We start from the raw sequence: 16,780 nt of genomic DNA on the forward strand, positions 1-16,780 counted from the left end.
ATCTACCAAACTCTTAACATGGAAAGAAGAAAACTTTTTGGAAATATGGAAAATTCACTTGAAGTTTACAAAACAGAATGTAGTATGATATGCTTTTCCGGGGTCCACTATGAGCAGGGCTCAATGCAAAACAGCAGACGATAAAGATAAGCACAAACATGCATTTGGCCTCAAGGAGAGACATTTTTAAGTGAGCTTGCTTTTTCCCTAGTGCCACAGGTCCCACATTTATTCAAACATACAACTAGAACGTGTGTCTTTTGTGCAAAGTGTTCCTTCGTTTGCCTATCCACACTGCGGCTCCATGCAAAAAACAGTATTTGTCACGTTTATTCAGCATGTACACACGTTTCTGACAAAGACCAGGCCCAATGACAGTGGTGAGACAAGATGGACAAATATGACTAAACCTGACTCTTCCGAGGATCACAACACAGTTCCTCAGAGCTGCCCATCCTCATTTCATATGGAAGCGCTGCCTTGGAGATACCAGCTTATTCCAATACAGCCTTGTGTGCCCCCCACAGCAAAAAGTCAGAGTGTTTATTCAGAAAGCTTCGACACCTCCGTACCCTATAACCTGGTGATGAAGAATATCAAGGACAGCCTGAGACCATAGTTTGTAGTTGTTACATAGTCCATACATTCTCTATCAAACAGGGCTGCTGCCCTGACCCCATGTGATCACAGGGCTTATCGGCACATGAGCAAAGAAGGGAAGTAAACATATTTAAAAACCACAAGATTCGTTTTAAATCATTTTAAACCTATCCAAGTTGCGATTAGTTCAGTGACTTAGGCCTCTGCTGAAATCACATCTTGAAACATTATTGTAACCATTATTGTGGAATTCACTTTCTGATTTTGATGTATTGGGTTCTTTTCTTGCCTTTTCTTACCCGTAGATGTATAATTTGGGTCTGCTGTATTCTTTCAAAGGAAGAATTGGCAGGGAAGCTGCTGTTACTTAGGATAAGTATGTAATCTCTTTGACTTTCTCTTGTTGGGCAAACTGCCCAGTGAATATCAATTTTTTTAGAGCTACAAATATGGTTTTAATAGATTCACAGATTTTAAATTATTATAATTCAGGGCACGTCTCTCCCAGGGTGAGCAAATAACTCATAGCAATCCATGTAGATGCAAAGGAGATGACAATTGATCAATCTGCATGTGAGCACATTGACAAGAGTTACTGCTCCCCTTTTCTCTCCAAACCCTCCCCACAACACTCAGACAATTTTCACATGGAAAAAAAATGCCTGTCTATGGGAGTTCAAATTAGTCATAATACCCACTTTGGGGACTGAAGAACACTTACTGTAAATCAGCCACTCAGAAACCACACTTGACATATTTTGGTTATAATATAACTGTAAGTTGCATAATATTGTACGTATTGATTGGCTCTTGTGATTGTAATGGAAAGCAACTGCCATACATTGAAAGTGACCAACCACAAGGCAGAAAAATTATTCCTGAAGATTCCACAAACAGTCATTTTTCTTATAATCTAAACCTCCTTGTCCTCTACACAGTATATTCTAACACACACTTAAGGCTGTATTTTTTAAGGCTGTATTTTTACCGTATAGTTAACCTCAAATTGTCACCTCAAATTGTCACCTGTTCACCTCCCTCAGACTCAAAGAGTTCTAAGCATGGTAAACCGATTTCTTTAATGAAGCAGTGACCTGTCTCTGAATTAGAGAAAGAACAAATCACACACACACACACACACACACACACACACACACACACACACACTTCTTACTAGGTAACAATTCCCAGACTGACTGAGAAGTTAAAGCAACTTTAAAACCATAATAAAATCTACCTCTCTGATATTCTCTATTCAGTTCCGTTGTCGTTAAAATAAATTAAATGGAGAATTTTTAGTTTGTGAGCTACTATCTGTGTACTAGGTTTGGGGTGTGTGTCTTCTACCTTCCCACATGAGTGGAGACCATGCTTTCCTCTGCTCCCTTAAAGTCTATCTCCCATAGGAACACACACTACTCTATAAAAGTACATCCAGAAAGAATCCTAGTAGCATAAGACAAGATATCAAGGTCAGTTCCTGTACTTATAAAAAGCCAAGGCTATTTAAAGACGTTAGCTGCATTTCCAAGTGAAACATTCATGTCATTTCTTCCCCTCAGAATGATCTGTCCTAATGGTTACCCTTTAATTTGGGGACCATGACTCTAATATTAAACATATAACTGTAATAAGTACATATAATAATTGTGTGGCTCGGCTACTTTTGTTAGATGTTCGTTTGTGAAAGATTCTTTTGTCAGGTAGGTAATAAGTTGTATGTAGTGTTTCAATTCTACTGGGAGCTACTTTACAGGGTTTTCTTACATTCTTTTCTCTTCTACCTCTTCCTCAACTTATCATGTCTCATGGCTCAATAAAAGCCATCATTGTACCTACTGAGCTCCTCATGACAATATGGAAAACAATGGGGTCAAATCATCTTGTGGCATAATTTTGTTAAATAACTTGTCTTTTGAAGAAAATTTAGCCAGGCAGTGGTGGTGCACACCTTTAATCCCAGCACTCGGGAGGCAGAGGCAGGCTGATTTCTGAGTTCGAGACCAGCCTAGTCTATAAAGTGAGTTCCAGGACAGCCAGAGCTATACAGAGAAACTGTCTCAAAAAAAAAAAAAAAAAAAAAAGAAAGGAGAGAAGAGAAGAGAAGAGAAGAGAAGAGAAGAGAAGAGAAGAGAAGAGAGAAAAATTATATGTATATATTATGAGAGAGAGAGTAAGGGAAGGAAGGAGGGGGGGGGGAAGAGAGAAGCTGAATAGGTAACAACATTCCCCTACTCCAAAATCAAAGATGTTGAAATATAATTGGGATAATACCTATGGGTGTTTTATACTTGCATGTGGATAAAGTAGCCAACTTATGTCAAAATAATGATCACCCTGGTCCTAGCATGAATGGTCAGTATTCTAAGAACTGCCCAAAATTACAGGGAGAAACGCAGACAGTCCTTTCAAATAGTAAGGATGTGGTTACAAGGATAGTTAACTTACCCATGAAGGACGCTGAAGTCCCTAGTGGTACAGAACAGCAAGTGTGTCAGAGCTCTATCTATGCAACAAAGTAAAATCAACATATGGATCCCAATGAGCTCTCAATTTTCTCCATTTCTCTCCGTGTTCCAGATGCATTGACCAATATCGCTACTGACAGCTAACTAGCCACCTTAACTTAAGCTTCTCCCACGTACTTATGATTCCAGACAATCACCAGTATGGCATATGGTTGCTCAGAGAGCCACAGTAATTAACAGAAAATGAGAGCCAAAGAATGAACATTTTTTCCATTTGCATGAGGTGCCTTACTGAGAAGAAGCACCACCACTCAACAGCATGGCTGCTCCTCTCCACACTCTTCTTTACATTGGTTCTCCCATCTCTCACTTTTCCTCTAAGCTCTTCCCTAAACAAAGACCCTTCTTAGACGTTAATGTCACGGTCTACTCCGAAGGACACTGGTTCTGTAGACTTTCAAAGGAAATCATGAAATGAATGGTTAGGGTACAACTGACAACATCAAACATGGAGGGGAAGATGACACCATGATGCAATTCATAGTAAAGAGAAATACAAAGGTGAGGGAGGAGGAAAGTTGAGGAAAGCCTAGACTCTTCACATCCAGAAGTGGAGAGTCTATGGAGAAGCCGCACCTGAGAAAAACTCAAGCTGCTTACTTCATGTAGCCGTAACCACACACAGTCTGTGCCCTTGCCAACAGGCGTCTATTAGACTGATTTATACATCTCTGGATTTTTGATAGGCTCGGTCATACTCCACTCCCAGGTGGGGTCATGGCATACAGCTCCATGCTGTTTTCTCATGGTACTTTGAAACTTCCCTCCTACCAGATACAAGAAGCTGGCTCTGATCAGCAAGCTGAAGAAAACAATGGCACACAGTTAAGTCGCCTCTTCAACACAGAAGGAGCCCTACAGCACCACAGGCGTGACTTCCAGTAAACAGGTACCTTGATGTCAATACACATTTGGTACACAGAACCGTGAGTAGCCTGCAGAAAACATATCTCATCCTCTGTAAAGATATCTGCATGGTTTAACAATGACTTACAACATAAGCGGTATAACCAAGGATGTGAGGATGAAAGTGTATGAGAACATACATAATGTAAGGTCTTATACCTCTTTTCCTCATTAAGTAAGCTCTCAGCAAATCACCATTCATGGGTGACTGGTCTTCAGTTTTTTAACTTGGGATTGCTGATTCCCAAAAATACAAATATATACTCCTAAGAGTAAGGGAATATTGCTATGGTAAGATAAATAATCACTATTCAAATGGTAAAATTTATGACACACATGAAAATGAGATCAAAATGTCTAAATAATACATCCAAATATTTAAGTATGTATTTCCAGCATCAGGCATAAAGAAGTCAATAACCCAAGTTAATAAAAAAAAAAAAAAAAAAACACCTCACAATTGAGATTGCATCAAGTCATTCATAAATGCCCTATCTATGCACAAGACTAAAAGGACTGTTCTAGATCTATCTATTGGAGATTAAGAAGGAACAACAACAAATTCCAGTCCCCAAACTCTAGTCATAAAAGATTTCAGAGGATAAAATTACATTTTTTTTGCAATTCATTTGTAAAATTATTGAACAGCACTGTCATAAAATATTAATCCTAGAAGAAGGCCAAAGACAGGCAAACTGGGAATGAGATCAGTACCAATAGACCTTTACTTCTCCCAAGCAAAGTTTTTATCTTGTAACAAAGAAATCAGCTCACAAAGTCAGGTAGCAGGTGGGGACAGAACCCAGAAACAAGAAAGTAAGCAAAAGTTGTGAAGCAAAGGCTACATATAAACACAAACGACTGCACAACGCAAGACTCCTTCTGGCGTTTTGAAAAGTGTCTCCTGCACCAGAACTAATAGAGATACAGTCAGTTTCATACAAAAGATAAGGAATGCTTGTTGCCTGTATAAAGAAAAGACTTATGTGACTAATAGTTATAACCAAAATTCCTTTGTACATCAAAGAAAAGGAGCCTTTTGTTTATTCAAGAAACTCCTAATGGGTTCATTTATGAGTAAAATTTTCTTTTTATTTGAGATCCAGCAGCACAGCACAGTGTAGCTGAAGACAGCAGGTACCTCAGATAATGAACTTTGCAGAGCTTTGATAAAATAATATCTGAAGGCAATTTGTTCTTCCGGGGTCAGTAGATTACTGGTCCAAAAGAATAAAAAATCTCTGAGGACATTTTGAGATTTTAAAATAAAATAAGACAACCAGACATACGCAAAGGGGTGGGGGGGGGGAGTCTGGCTAATTAAAATTTCCAGTTCTATATATACAAATCCATCAAGAAAGGCCTGCAGGACCAGACCTGTGCAAGAAAAAGTATACCATCATCGCATTAATTGTGTGACTACTTCATAATGCCAGCCAGCCAGGTTTACACAGAAGAGATTAATAACAAGATAATCTTATAAACAATGCTCATTTCACCAGTGTACCAAATAAGTTTGATTTATATCACTGACTGTTCTTCTAATTAATTTATGCACCCACGTGCTTCAATTTACACAGACAGATACCTACAGTGAGATAGAGATAGCCATTTTTTTAAGTGTCTTGACCTTTGAGCTGGGTTCATGTTTAGTCTTCTCAATGTTGTTAGTCACTCAAAAATGAAGAAACTGTTAAGGCCTTGCATTAAAATTAACCATGAGGAAAGAAAATGTTTTATCAAACTAAGTACTCACACCCCCATCAACATACACGTTTAATTTCAGTTAGTATAACTTCACCAAAACTTGACTTGCAAGGAGTGTTATGACTTCAAGTTCTGAATCAATCTCCCTCTCCTCTAAGTTCATTTCATAATCAGCATCAATTTTTAAATGCCTGTGTTTTGTTTTAATGTAGCTTCTACTGAAAGAACAAAGAGAGAGGCAGCTCATTTTAAAGCATAATTTTTAATCATACTAAGGGCTTAGATAAAACTTTTACTGGGGAAAATCCATAGGTAAAGAAGACTGGACTCATGTCCATTGTCTTAAGCAGAAAACAAAACATCTCAAATCAGTTCATTCAAAGGATACCATCAATGACATCAGCTCATGCTTCGAAACTGTAAAACCACGCTGTAATAGAGTACTCTGGTGTCAGGATTATTTTAATTCAGCCATTTTACAACTTCTATGGATAGTTTCAGTGTGTGGATAAGGATGTCTGTTTACTTATTTAATCAGGCAAGGAAAGGCTTTTCTCCTCTTTGTTATAAAACTTTTATTTATATAAATGATCAACGTTTATTTGTAAAACCTCAATACAATAACAGATGTCAGCTGCATTATATGTTTTTGATTATAAACTCCTAAAGGGCAGAGACCCTATCTGTTCAGCTCACATTTTATAGGATGCAAGCAGAGTACCATACCCAAATAGGGCACTTAAAGATGTTTTTTAAAAGTAACAACGATTTCAAGGGAACTTAGTCTGCCTCTGTGCTCCAAGAAACTCTACTGGTACTCACTGAACATTAAAGAAAACTTTTATACTCTTGGGCAATCCCTTTCTTTGTATATCTGCAAATGACACTTTTCTTTTGAAACCGGGCTCACTTAGATGTGACTATTTCTACTTCATACTTTTTAGGAGGTAGGTTTTGGACAACATTAACAGACACTAGAAAAACAGACAGGGAAAAAAAACCAAGCAGCCCTAAACATTCTATGCCTTAGTACTGCCTCAGCACATCTCACAGGTCATGGGGGAAAATGTGATTTTATTTTCCATGGAAAACCTGCCAAGATTGCTCTACAATGCTTAAAGCTGAAGTCTCCTGAAGTGTGACCCCACTGCCAGGGTTAGGTGTAAGACTGGTGTCTGTGTTCTTTATGTTCTTCTGGATTGTACGGAACATGGGGCAAATTGACTACATAACTTAGCGTTTCAACTTTAAAACAAAGTCATGTATAATCACTAAAGGAATGGGAACAAGCACATGATATCATGTAGGCTCTGCCCACCAATGAAGAGTGTTGCGATGATCTGGAGATCATCCTATCAAGCTTCTCACACATAGTTTCTAAATCATTAAGAGGAAGACACTGGTTTTTTTTTTTTTTTTTTACAACTCATACAATTTTCACTCGTAAGTCCTAACAAATCTAACACACAACTTGAGATTGTTCTATCTACTAAATCAAAAGGTTTTCTTTTCTTGTACAAGAAACAGAAAGACTCCTATGTTCTAATATAGAGTATTCATTGTAATTAGCTCCAACCAAATATACAAATGGAAGATAATTAGTAACTCATAACTATAAAGTATGGGTATAGTGTGTAATCTATTGATAAAAATCCATGCACACTTACGTGCCCACCTGAAATGTGTAATTCTCTAATCAAGATGAGATCTAAAAGCTTCCTCTTTCTTTCTTACCTCCTTTCCATATGAAGCTGCTACAACAAAGCTTAAGAAATCACACACAGGAAACACAGCACCCCGCTCAGCAATTCTAACATTCATACATACAGTCACCAACATGAACAGTGCATGCCAAATCCATCCCCTAAAATTCAGGCAGCAGTCTCTCATCAAAATACTTAGACTATGAAGAATGTAAAGTTTATTTCATTCCCAATATACCTGAAATATTAAAGCTCATGCTCCTCAAGTGCATGGCTGTGACGCTAAAGAAGCAGAGTATAAATGCAACAGCAACAGAAAAATTAAAAAGAAAGACATACGAAAATATATCAAAGCACCTAATTTATAGCCTATCAAAATTTAAAAATGGGGGAAATGAAAAAGGGGAAAACCTTACATTCATTCAGCAAATTTTCTGTATTTACTAACAAATTTCTCAATTGCTGAATTCACTATCATTTTCTTGTTTTTGGAAAACAGAAGCACAGAGAATACTCAGTAAAAATAGAGGAAAACCATTATCTAATTTAAATTTTTTGTCAACTTTTAATTCCCATCGTAGAAAGATAACCTAAAAATTATTTTTGTTACATAATATTTACACAGTCAAGACACCTATGCTTCTCAGGGTTTTTTCCCTAATCATTAGCTTTTAGGTAACCAGAAACTAGTGAAAATATAGCACAACAAGAATAGATTTACTGTTATTATGTGCCATATAAAATGCCTCATGTACTAACACTATCTCCCCCTTCTGAGCCTTCCATAAATGAGAGGCAGCACCAAAGAAAGAAAATTTTCCTATTCCATTGCATCGACTAAAATGAAATCCACAGATAAAAACACACAGAGGGAGGGCATCTCCAACAGGTTACTCTTCTGGGTTCTAAGCAAGTCTGAACTCAAGGGTTTCTACACGAATATCACCCTGCATAAAAGAAATGTGTTCACCTGAACCTACTAAACTCCGAATGACACTGATAATAATTTTACTCAGTAACAGGATGAGATGGTTCAATTAACATCCTGGATTCCTTTCTGAAACTTCTGAGTCAAATTCATTCACATCTTTAAGCCCATCAAACAGTCATGCAGCTTTATGTACGAATGCAATCTTAATCTTATGTTTTATGGGTTTTTCTTTTCTTCAAAGTAATTGTGGACACCAGTCTCCTCAGGATCAGCAGTTCAACTCTGTAGATGAAATGGAATTGTAGATCCCTTCCGGGGAAGGTGGAAAATGAGAACAAGATGTAAAGAGAAGCAAACAGAAATGGACAAAAATGTAATGTGAAAATACAGATAGGAAAAAGAGAACGTGGAGAAAACACAAAAGAGACAGGACTGGACAGAAAGAGAGGCAGAGGGGCAACAGGAGAGGAAGGAGCAGGCGAGAGAAAGTGCCTGTACCCAATGGCTCTTATCCAAAGCTTGTCAGGGCTCAAGCCCAGCGCCCGCATCTTGTTTTCTGACAGCAAATACCTCTCCTTTATTTTTTTTTTTCAACAATGTTTTCTGTACCTAGGCAGTCTCATTTTCTTTTCAATTTTTAGGTTGTTTTGGAAGTAAGATTCAATTCTGAAACTTTGCTTATGTGTGTACAGCAGTAAGTTTTATTTTGGAAATGTACTTTGGAGCCTACACACCATGGCTCACAAAACCTCAGAGCTGCTCATACCTTTAAAAGCAGACGGCTGGTACTGCCCTGCTGAAGAAGTCAGAGATGCCTGGTTCTAAGCTGCTTGCGAATCATGTTCAAAATCAGTGCGATCTGAACTGCAGAGCCAGACTCCAAGGGAGGGTGCACGGTGCACCAAGACCCGACAAAGGGCTCCTGCCACGCCACCCCTGGACCTGCTGACTTGCTTTATCCAGCCACACACCTACTCTTCCTCACTGGGTGAGTACATACCACGGTCTACACCATAGTTCTCAGCATGTTAAAAAAACAAACAAACCGTTGTTACTCTAATTATTGCCCAGTCTGCTAGTCCTTGCAGGGTACTTTACTGCCTTACAAAACAACTTTTCATATAGAAATTCATCAAATAATGCACCACTTTTGCTATATTGATTCTACAAACTGTGAGTCTGTGAAGTGGCTCAATACCGTGTCATCACTGCACAGCAACTTGTTTCATTTACAGTATCTGTTTCACTTCTACTCACGAGCTAATATAATTCAATTTTTTTTTAACTGCACACAGGCTGCTAGACACATGTGCATGGCAAATGGAATCTGAACTTAGCTTAACAGCCTCATTTATTCCTGATGGTTTAAATTATTTCATCACAATTAATGACACCCCCTCAGCTTCCTGTGCAGCGCTGCCAGATGTTCAGAGACCACAAAGCCACTCTCTTCTTTGACGGCTGGTGACAAGTTGTCCTCTGAAGGACATTCCCTAGGTACGCAGCCGGATGACACCTCCATTGCTTAGCACCTCTCTGCCTCCCAGAGTAACTACGGTGAGGAAAAAGCAGGAAGTCATGAGAAACCAGCAAATGCATTCGTTAAGGCAAATTCTGCAAAGTGATCTGAATGTGGAGGAGCTCAGCTGCTGCTGGGGTTCCTACCCTTGCTGCCTCCAACTTCTCCACACAGCATCCACTGAGTGCATGGAGAAGCTACCAGGCCATCTTTCCCAGAGGACTGCAAGGAACAACCACAGCATGAACTTCCCAAAGAGGCCCTGCTCACTCTTGGCTATTTTCAGGAGTGCCTTGTTTTTATGTGTAAGCAATTTGAAATTACTGTCTCTCTCTTCAATCATGACTCTCCTCTAGCCTATTCAATAGCAACAGCACATAGAAATACATTTTGGCAACTCTTTTTTTAGTGGCTTTGCCCACTTACTTAGTGTTTAAGTAAGGTTTTTTTGAGGTTGTTTTGTTTTCCCAGGGGCCACTGGGGGTTTGTTGCTTAGTTCTGTCTGTTACTATTATTTCACTAATTTTGTTTAAAGGAAATGTTGAAAAACACAGTTCCTATTTCCTGTTTTGACTGCAATGCCAGGCAATCATGGTTATTTTACCTGACCACTTTTAATACCAACAATAAAACATCTTAGTCTAAAAATTCAGAAATATGCATTGAATTCTTCACTTGAGTTTCACATAAAACACAAATTCACATAAAATAGGAATCGCAGGTAGCTAAAAAGGTGGTAGAAATAAACACACTAGCACTTTTACAATAAGAATTCAATACATGGCTCTGATTTGGGAAACATTTCCATAAACTAGAGAACATGTGGCAGACATTTTATGGATTATTTTTTAAATGTTTTAAAAAAATACCCTGATCTTATTCAGGGAATAAGGGGCCTTTTCGTTTGCCAAAAAGTGTAATAGGAAAACAGAAAGGGCCACCTGTGTCAGCCCACCCTATAGCATGAACATGAGCTATAAGGGCATTTTAGAAACTATTTTCAAACTGAGATGAGAAATAAAAAAATCAGTATCAATACAGATTCTAAACAGATGCACAAGGCCTCTGTGCATGTCAGTGATTATGTGTGTGGCCTCCCCAAGCAAGTTAATTCCACACGCCTCCCCAACTCCCTACACTTTCTCTTTAACAAGCTACTTGTGATTAAAACGACAGCCTCCTACATAGCAACTTGAACAATGGATAAAAACCGGGGACATCGAACAAGGTGACTTTTCCACACCCATAATTGTATTTTTTTTTTTTAAAAAATTAAATGACTGTTGCATCCTACAGAACACTCAACACTTAACACTTGGTATTTGTATATTAAATGCTTTCCTGGGATATCCCATAGAATAGACTGTCTTTCTCAGAGCTGAGGGACTTGGGGAAAGCTGTAGTGGTGACACTCTTTGTAGCCTGCAGACAACAGTAAACTCTTAGCACTCCCAGAGTTGCATCAGATCTTCCTTGGATGGAGACTGAAATGAAAGTTCGATTACTGAGAGGCAGATAAGTAAGATAAACAACTAATTTCATACAGGGAGGGTGGGGGGGCGTCATGTGGACCTCATTCTGTTGTCTCTGAACACTTTATCTGAGGGGGAAAAGGAGCTGAGTAAACTTTAAACTCTCATGTAGGGATGTATTGCTTGTGTGTCCCTGGCAGATGTGGAAAGGAGATGAAATGGGCAAGGGAGAATCAAATATCCCTTCGCTGCAGGTTTGCTGAGGGAAAGAGCGTTGCAAAGACCTCACATCTGGCAATCATTTGTCAATAGCTGGAAAGAGAACGGCAGGAAACTTTCTGGCTCTTGGAGAAGATGAAAAGAGAAAAACCATCTCTCTCTCTCTCTCTCTCTCTCTCTCTCTCTCTCTCTCTCACACACACACACACACACACACACACACACACAACACACACACACACACACACTATACACACACCACATGCACACACACACACACACACACACACACAAATCATACAAGGACTACCACACTCGTGCTCTGCCACGGCCACCCCCACCACCAAATTTAATGATCTTCAGATATACTCTACTCCATGGTAAAAAACACGCAGTCACTTGACTTGTTAAAGCTGCAGTGTGTGTACATTTTTCAAATAAACCCCAGGGCTGATGTTAGAAAATCAAAATCAGTCAAGCAGAGACCGCCTGGTACTTTGGGCAGGAATCCTTGTGGTTTAGTCAATAAACAGAATCTGAATGAAAGACACCACAGTAACTAGACAGTAACGTTCTGAACAGCTCTTAACCTGAAAGGGGGGGTGGTGGTGCTAGTGACCGAGGACATAAGGGTACCAGTCCACTTAGAGCTGAAGACCTGCAATGTGACTCTTAGCACACACTCATCTGTTGTTCCTAACAAAAAAAGGAGAGAAAATAACTTTATATAGGGTTATTATATGTACGTGAACATAAAAGAGCTTTTCAAAAAATTAGATATATCTAATTAGGTAGTAAGAGGAAACTTCTCCCATTTTGTTCATACTGAAATACTACAGACAATCTGCAGGCTTCGTTGTGTGTCCTAAAAAATAATAATCAGCTTTGTCCCCGTAGGTTCATCATACAATAAACCAAAGTTTTCAAGATATTTCCATACCACATTAATTAAGTTCTCCAAAATCACAGCCATATAAATCTGCTTGTGGTGATAGATAGACTTCAAGGGGTGGCTTCTGGTTCACCCTCGTGCTGCATTTAACTGGCAGTGGCTGCTGCTGTGGACCCCGTCCCTCCAACTCCATAAGTGAAGGCTGCAGGTTGTTTAATAACCTGGCAAATTCACAGTAGCTTGTCAAATTATTACAGGAACAGTGTCATCACTAAACAAGCCTGATCACGGTTAATTACAATGCAGACCAGAGAGCAGCCTCAACTGTTCATTAATTACAGGAAGCACCTCATTTAAATTTTATGGAAATTTACACTTGCACCCTGGTATGTCTGGAGAGAGAGAGAGAGAGAGAGAGAGAGAGAGAGAGAGAGAGAGAGAGAGAGAGAGAGAGAGGGAGAGAGAGAGAGAACCTTCACGCATTCACCGAAGAAAGGAGACTGTGGTTTATGAAACATCACAGTAAATTGTGTCTAATCTGGTTCTGAAATATTGGTTCATTATTTACTCTAATTTCCTAAGCACTTCAGCAGTGAAAAACACCAAGTCAAACCTCACATAGTGAACTCTCAACCAAGAGAAGAGCTGCGAAGTTAACTGTACCGACTCAATCCATGGGGGGGAGAAGCAGCCAGGCTAAGAAAGGCCAGCAGTCTGTTAGAAATATACAAAATCCTTGTCAGCAGTTAAGGAGGGGCTGTCCTAGAAGGACCATGTCCTAGAAGGCAGCCGTGCCGGTGCACAATTCTGTGCTGCTATTTATCAATTAAATTCCCAAGCTAAGCAGAAAATTCCGGCTTCGCATCTATTTCAGAAGCCACTCAGAAAAACAAGCCAAAGACATAAAGTGAACTGAAGCTGACTTTCTCGCCACTTTTCCGTCAAACGTTTAACCCCCCCAGGCCTTTACAAAAGTCAAGCCAGGTACTGAGTAGGACAGCTACTCGAGACCAAAGACATGACGGCAAGTATCGGGAATCTCAAAATGATCAAACCATGAAGCTTGTAAGATGGCTGAAAATCTGAGGATAAAAGGTGAGGATTTAATAGGAAGAAGTTACAGGCAGAAGGAGGCTTGATGGGTCACGAGAACCTAAGCCAATGAGAACTAAGCCATACATGAGAGTTACCGCTTCATGAACGTTCTTCCTAAGAAACAATAATAAACAAATTATTGCTTCCAAACTGAGGTGTCCTGGAAGTTCCTCTGAGAATCCTGAGGCCTCTATGCTTTACAGTACCTGGCCCCGGAGAATAGTGGATGACTCCAGCAAGGTCTGGAAGGAACTCCCTGAAACACACTGCTACTTCTCTCACGTAGAAAAAGAGCAGTGAAGTAAATGCCATGGCAAGAATGAATAGGGTGAAGCTTTAAAATACTTCCAGAGCAGACTCCGCTCATTGTAACTGACATAATACAACCAAAATAGGTATTATTAAAAGGTATGGGAGCCATACATACACAAGGAAGGAAAGGAGAAGGGAAGGAAATGGTTTAAGTGTGTCCCAGCTAATTCACCAATTTAACCTAGCTGGCAATCTTTCAAGAGATTTAATGTTCCCTGTCATCTACCAAAATCGTGTTACAGAAGGAAGCAACGAGTAACACAAACACCTTCCTTACTTTTACTTTGTGATGGTCTGATTTTCTCTGCCGAGCCTATAATGAATTGTCAACTGCACTGTTTACCAGCAACCAGGTTTCACTAAACATGTACCTACGCCTCTTCCCTCCTTCCCTCTGCCAAGATAATATGCTACAGAAAATACTTTAACTTCTTATTGTAAACTGATATTGCAAACCCATTTTCTTCACACAAGCTCATGACACATTACCCAACATTCACCTGAAAGCCACTCATGGTGATTGCTGGAATAATATTCCTGCATCACGCCAAAGGTCAAGAATCAAGCTCCACCCCACGAGCAGGCTTTCTGCTGCCCTGTGTCTGTATGTCACACATGCTGTTAGCTTTCCAGAACTAGGAAATACATGATCAGGACCCAAATGTGTCACACCTGCTTTTCTATTGTCCCACATCCATACACCACCTACACAGTACCAGCCTGGGGCACTACAAAGCTCAGGTGGTCTTCTCTAGGCCAGGAACAGGTGTGAAGAGATGGCACACCCTCTCTAGTACTACAAAAAAAGTGAAGCATCCCTGCCTCTCGCTCATCCTCACTTCCACTATAAGGAACTCAGCTGTAAAAATTCCTCTCCTTTACTGTGTGTTACCTTTAAATCAGTCAAAGATACTTTAATATTGCACTCAATATACTTACTCTGTAAAGCCTGAAAAAAAAAAATCTAGAAAATGATGCCAAGTTGAAACTCTAGAAAGACTAGGTTTATTCATGCCATCCACGTCGAAGCTTCAGTCTGTACATTGTAATGGCAAACACATTCCTTAAAAGTTTAAAAGCACACAGAAGCGGATATGTTCTTCATCATCATTATATCTGTATTGTGCAATACACCAAGCCAGGTCTAGTGCCTCAAGACCACACAAAGTGAACTAAATACCAAGCCAACATTTTCAGCAGAAATGTACTTTGCGCATATCCCATTGCACTAAGACAGAAGATACTTATTGTTAAGTATCGTTTTTCTTATTTAGCACATAGATTATATTTGCCAAAGATCCCTGGCAATCTGTGTCAGTCTACACAACCAGTCGTCAAAGATCAGGATTTTTCTTCTATTCCAGGCTATGTCTCTTGGATGGATGGATGGATGGATGGATGGATGGATGGATGGATGGATGGGAGGGTGGGTAGACAGATAACAAATTTCTTCCAATTATACACAACTCATCCTTACAAAGACCTTTTGCTGCATATATACTACATCAATTTCTCTTTATACCTATCTCAAGGGTTATCATTTCTTGATAGCACTGATAACACTGGTATCCAAGGGTAACTGTTTCTGACTCAGCATGCTCAGCTAATAAAACAGTAAGACTCCAACCTGGACTTCCAGCCTGTGGTCTGGTTCCTCCAGGTTTGGGCAATAGTCGGCACCCAGCACTCTGCCAGCACATGCCAGTGGAACCTGAGGGGATATGGCCACATTAGATGCTGGGCACAGAGGCTGCACACAGTCACACTATACCAGACAGAAGTAGGGATGTCACAACTGCATGTCTGAAAAAGGCCATGATGGCCTGACACACATTTGACATTGCTATGACAAATATATTGAAAATTCACGAAACTTAGCTTATCAACTATGGAAAGGTAATTAATTGTAAGAAGAAAATACACATATACAATTTTCTCCTATAGCCTCAGCCCCATATTTACATCATAGATACATAAATATCTATGGACAGGAAAAAGAACAGAAGTTAAAAAGAAGAAAAGTGGGGAAGAAAAGACAGAAACACAGATTTTCTCCTGGATTTTGGTATCTATTTTCCACCTAACCTTCAAATTTCCAGAGAAAATGAGTGCACAGAATTCTACGCTGTCTGAAGTCCCTTTCCGCCCTCAAGATAGCTGTTGAAATTCTCCTTTTCGGGGATATACTAACACTAAATATTGTTATTTTTATTTGCATACTGTTACCTTGTTTTGCTTCTCATTTGCTGGGGAGGGTACTATTTGGTTCATATGGGTTAGAACCCTGAACCTGGCACTTGACACACTGTGGGCAAAGGTTCTGCTATCAAGCAATGAAACCCCAGACCTAATACTTACTATCTTTAAGTGTATGAAACATGATATAAATTTTGTTATAAAAAAAGTAACAATAAGACATTTTAATTTAGTAGGTATTTCTTGGCATCAGGAGTTCAACCCTGAAATCCATGAAGATCCTCTTTCAACATTACATCTTCTCTTATAATCAGTCAGGATCTTCCCCTAATAGAGCCTACTCCAAATATTCCATCTCTGGTTTCAAGATGAAGAGAAATGGATTTAGAATCCTTCTATTTCCTACTTTTAACATTTTTCTCTGGGGCCTGGAGATCTCGCTCAAAGATAAAGAGGTTAAGTAACTGAAACAAAGCTCTGGATTCTAGCCCGAGAAGAGCATACATAAAATAAAATTTGTATCAGTATTTGCCAGCACATGCTAGTTGTGCTCGTCACATGTATCTAGCAATGTGCACCTCCCCACAGCGACTATGAGACAGATCTCCTGTGCCTTCCATTCCTCTGGTATCTTGAGTCTTTCAAATTCCAAAGATCATCTGTGTTAACCAATGTCCTTGTTTAAAGGTCAGTTCTCAGC

At 39.4% G+C, this 16,780-nt stretch overlaps 1 protein-coding gene across 5 annotated transcripts in view; it reads right to left on the minus strand.

The window, feature by feature from the left end:
* The window catches only part of Bnc2 (basonuclin 2), a 401,863-nt gene that overhangs the window by 218,588 nt on the left and 166,495 nt on the right, over positions 1-16,780 (minus strand). Inside the window, exon 4 of one of the 5 annotated variants that reach the window (XM_021200277.2) lies at positions 15,512-15,595. The exons of the other annotated variants lie outside the window; for them this stretch is intronic. Coding sequence (XP_021055936.1) covers positions 15,512-15,595 — 84 coding nt within the window. The remainder of the gene's footprint in view (positions 1-15,511; positions 15,596-16,780) is intronic. 5 annotated transcript variants of the gene reach the window in all.

This window comes from Mus pahari, chromosome 6, assembly GCF_900095145.1.
Source record: "Mus pahari chromosome 6, PAHARI_EIJ_v1.1, whole genome shotgun sequence".
Taxonomy (NCBI): domain Eukaryota; kingdom Metazoa; phylum Chordata; class Mammalia; order Rodentia; family Muridae; genus Mus; species Mus pahari.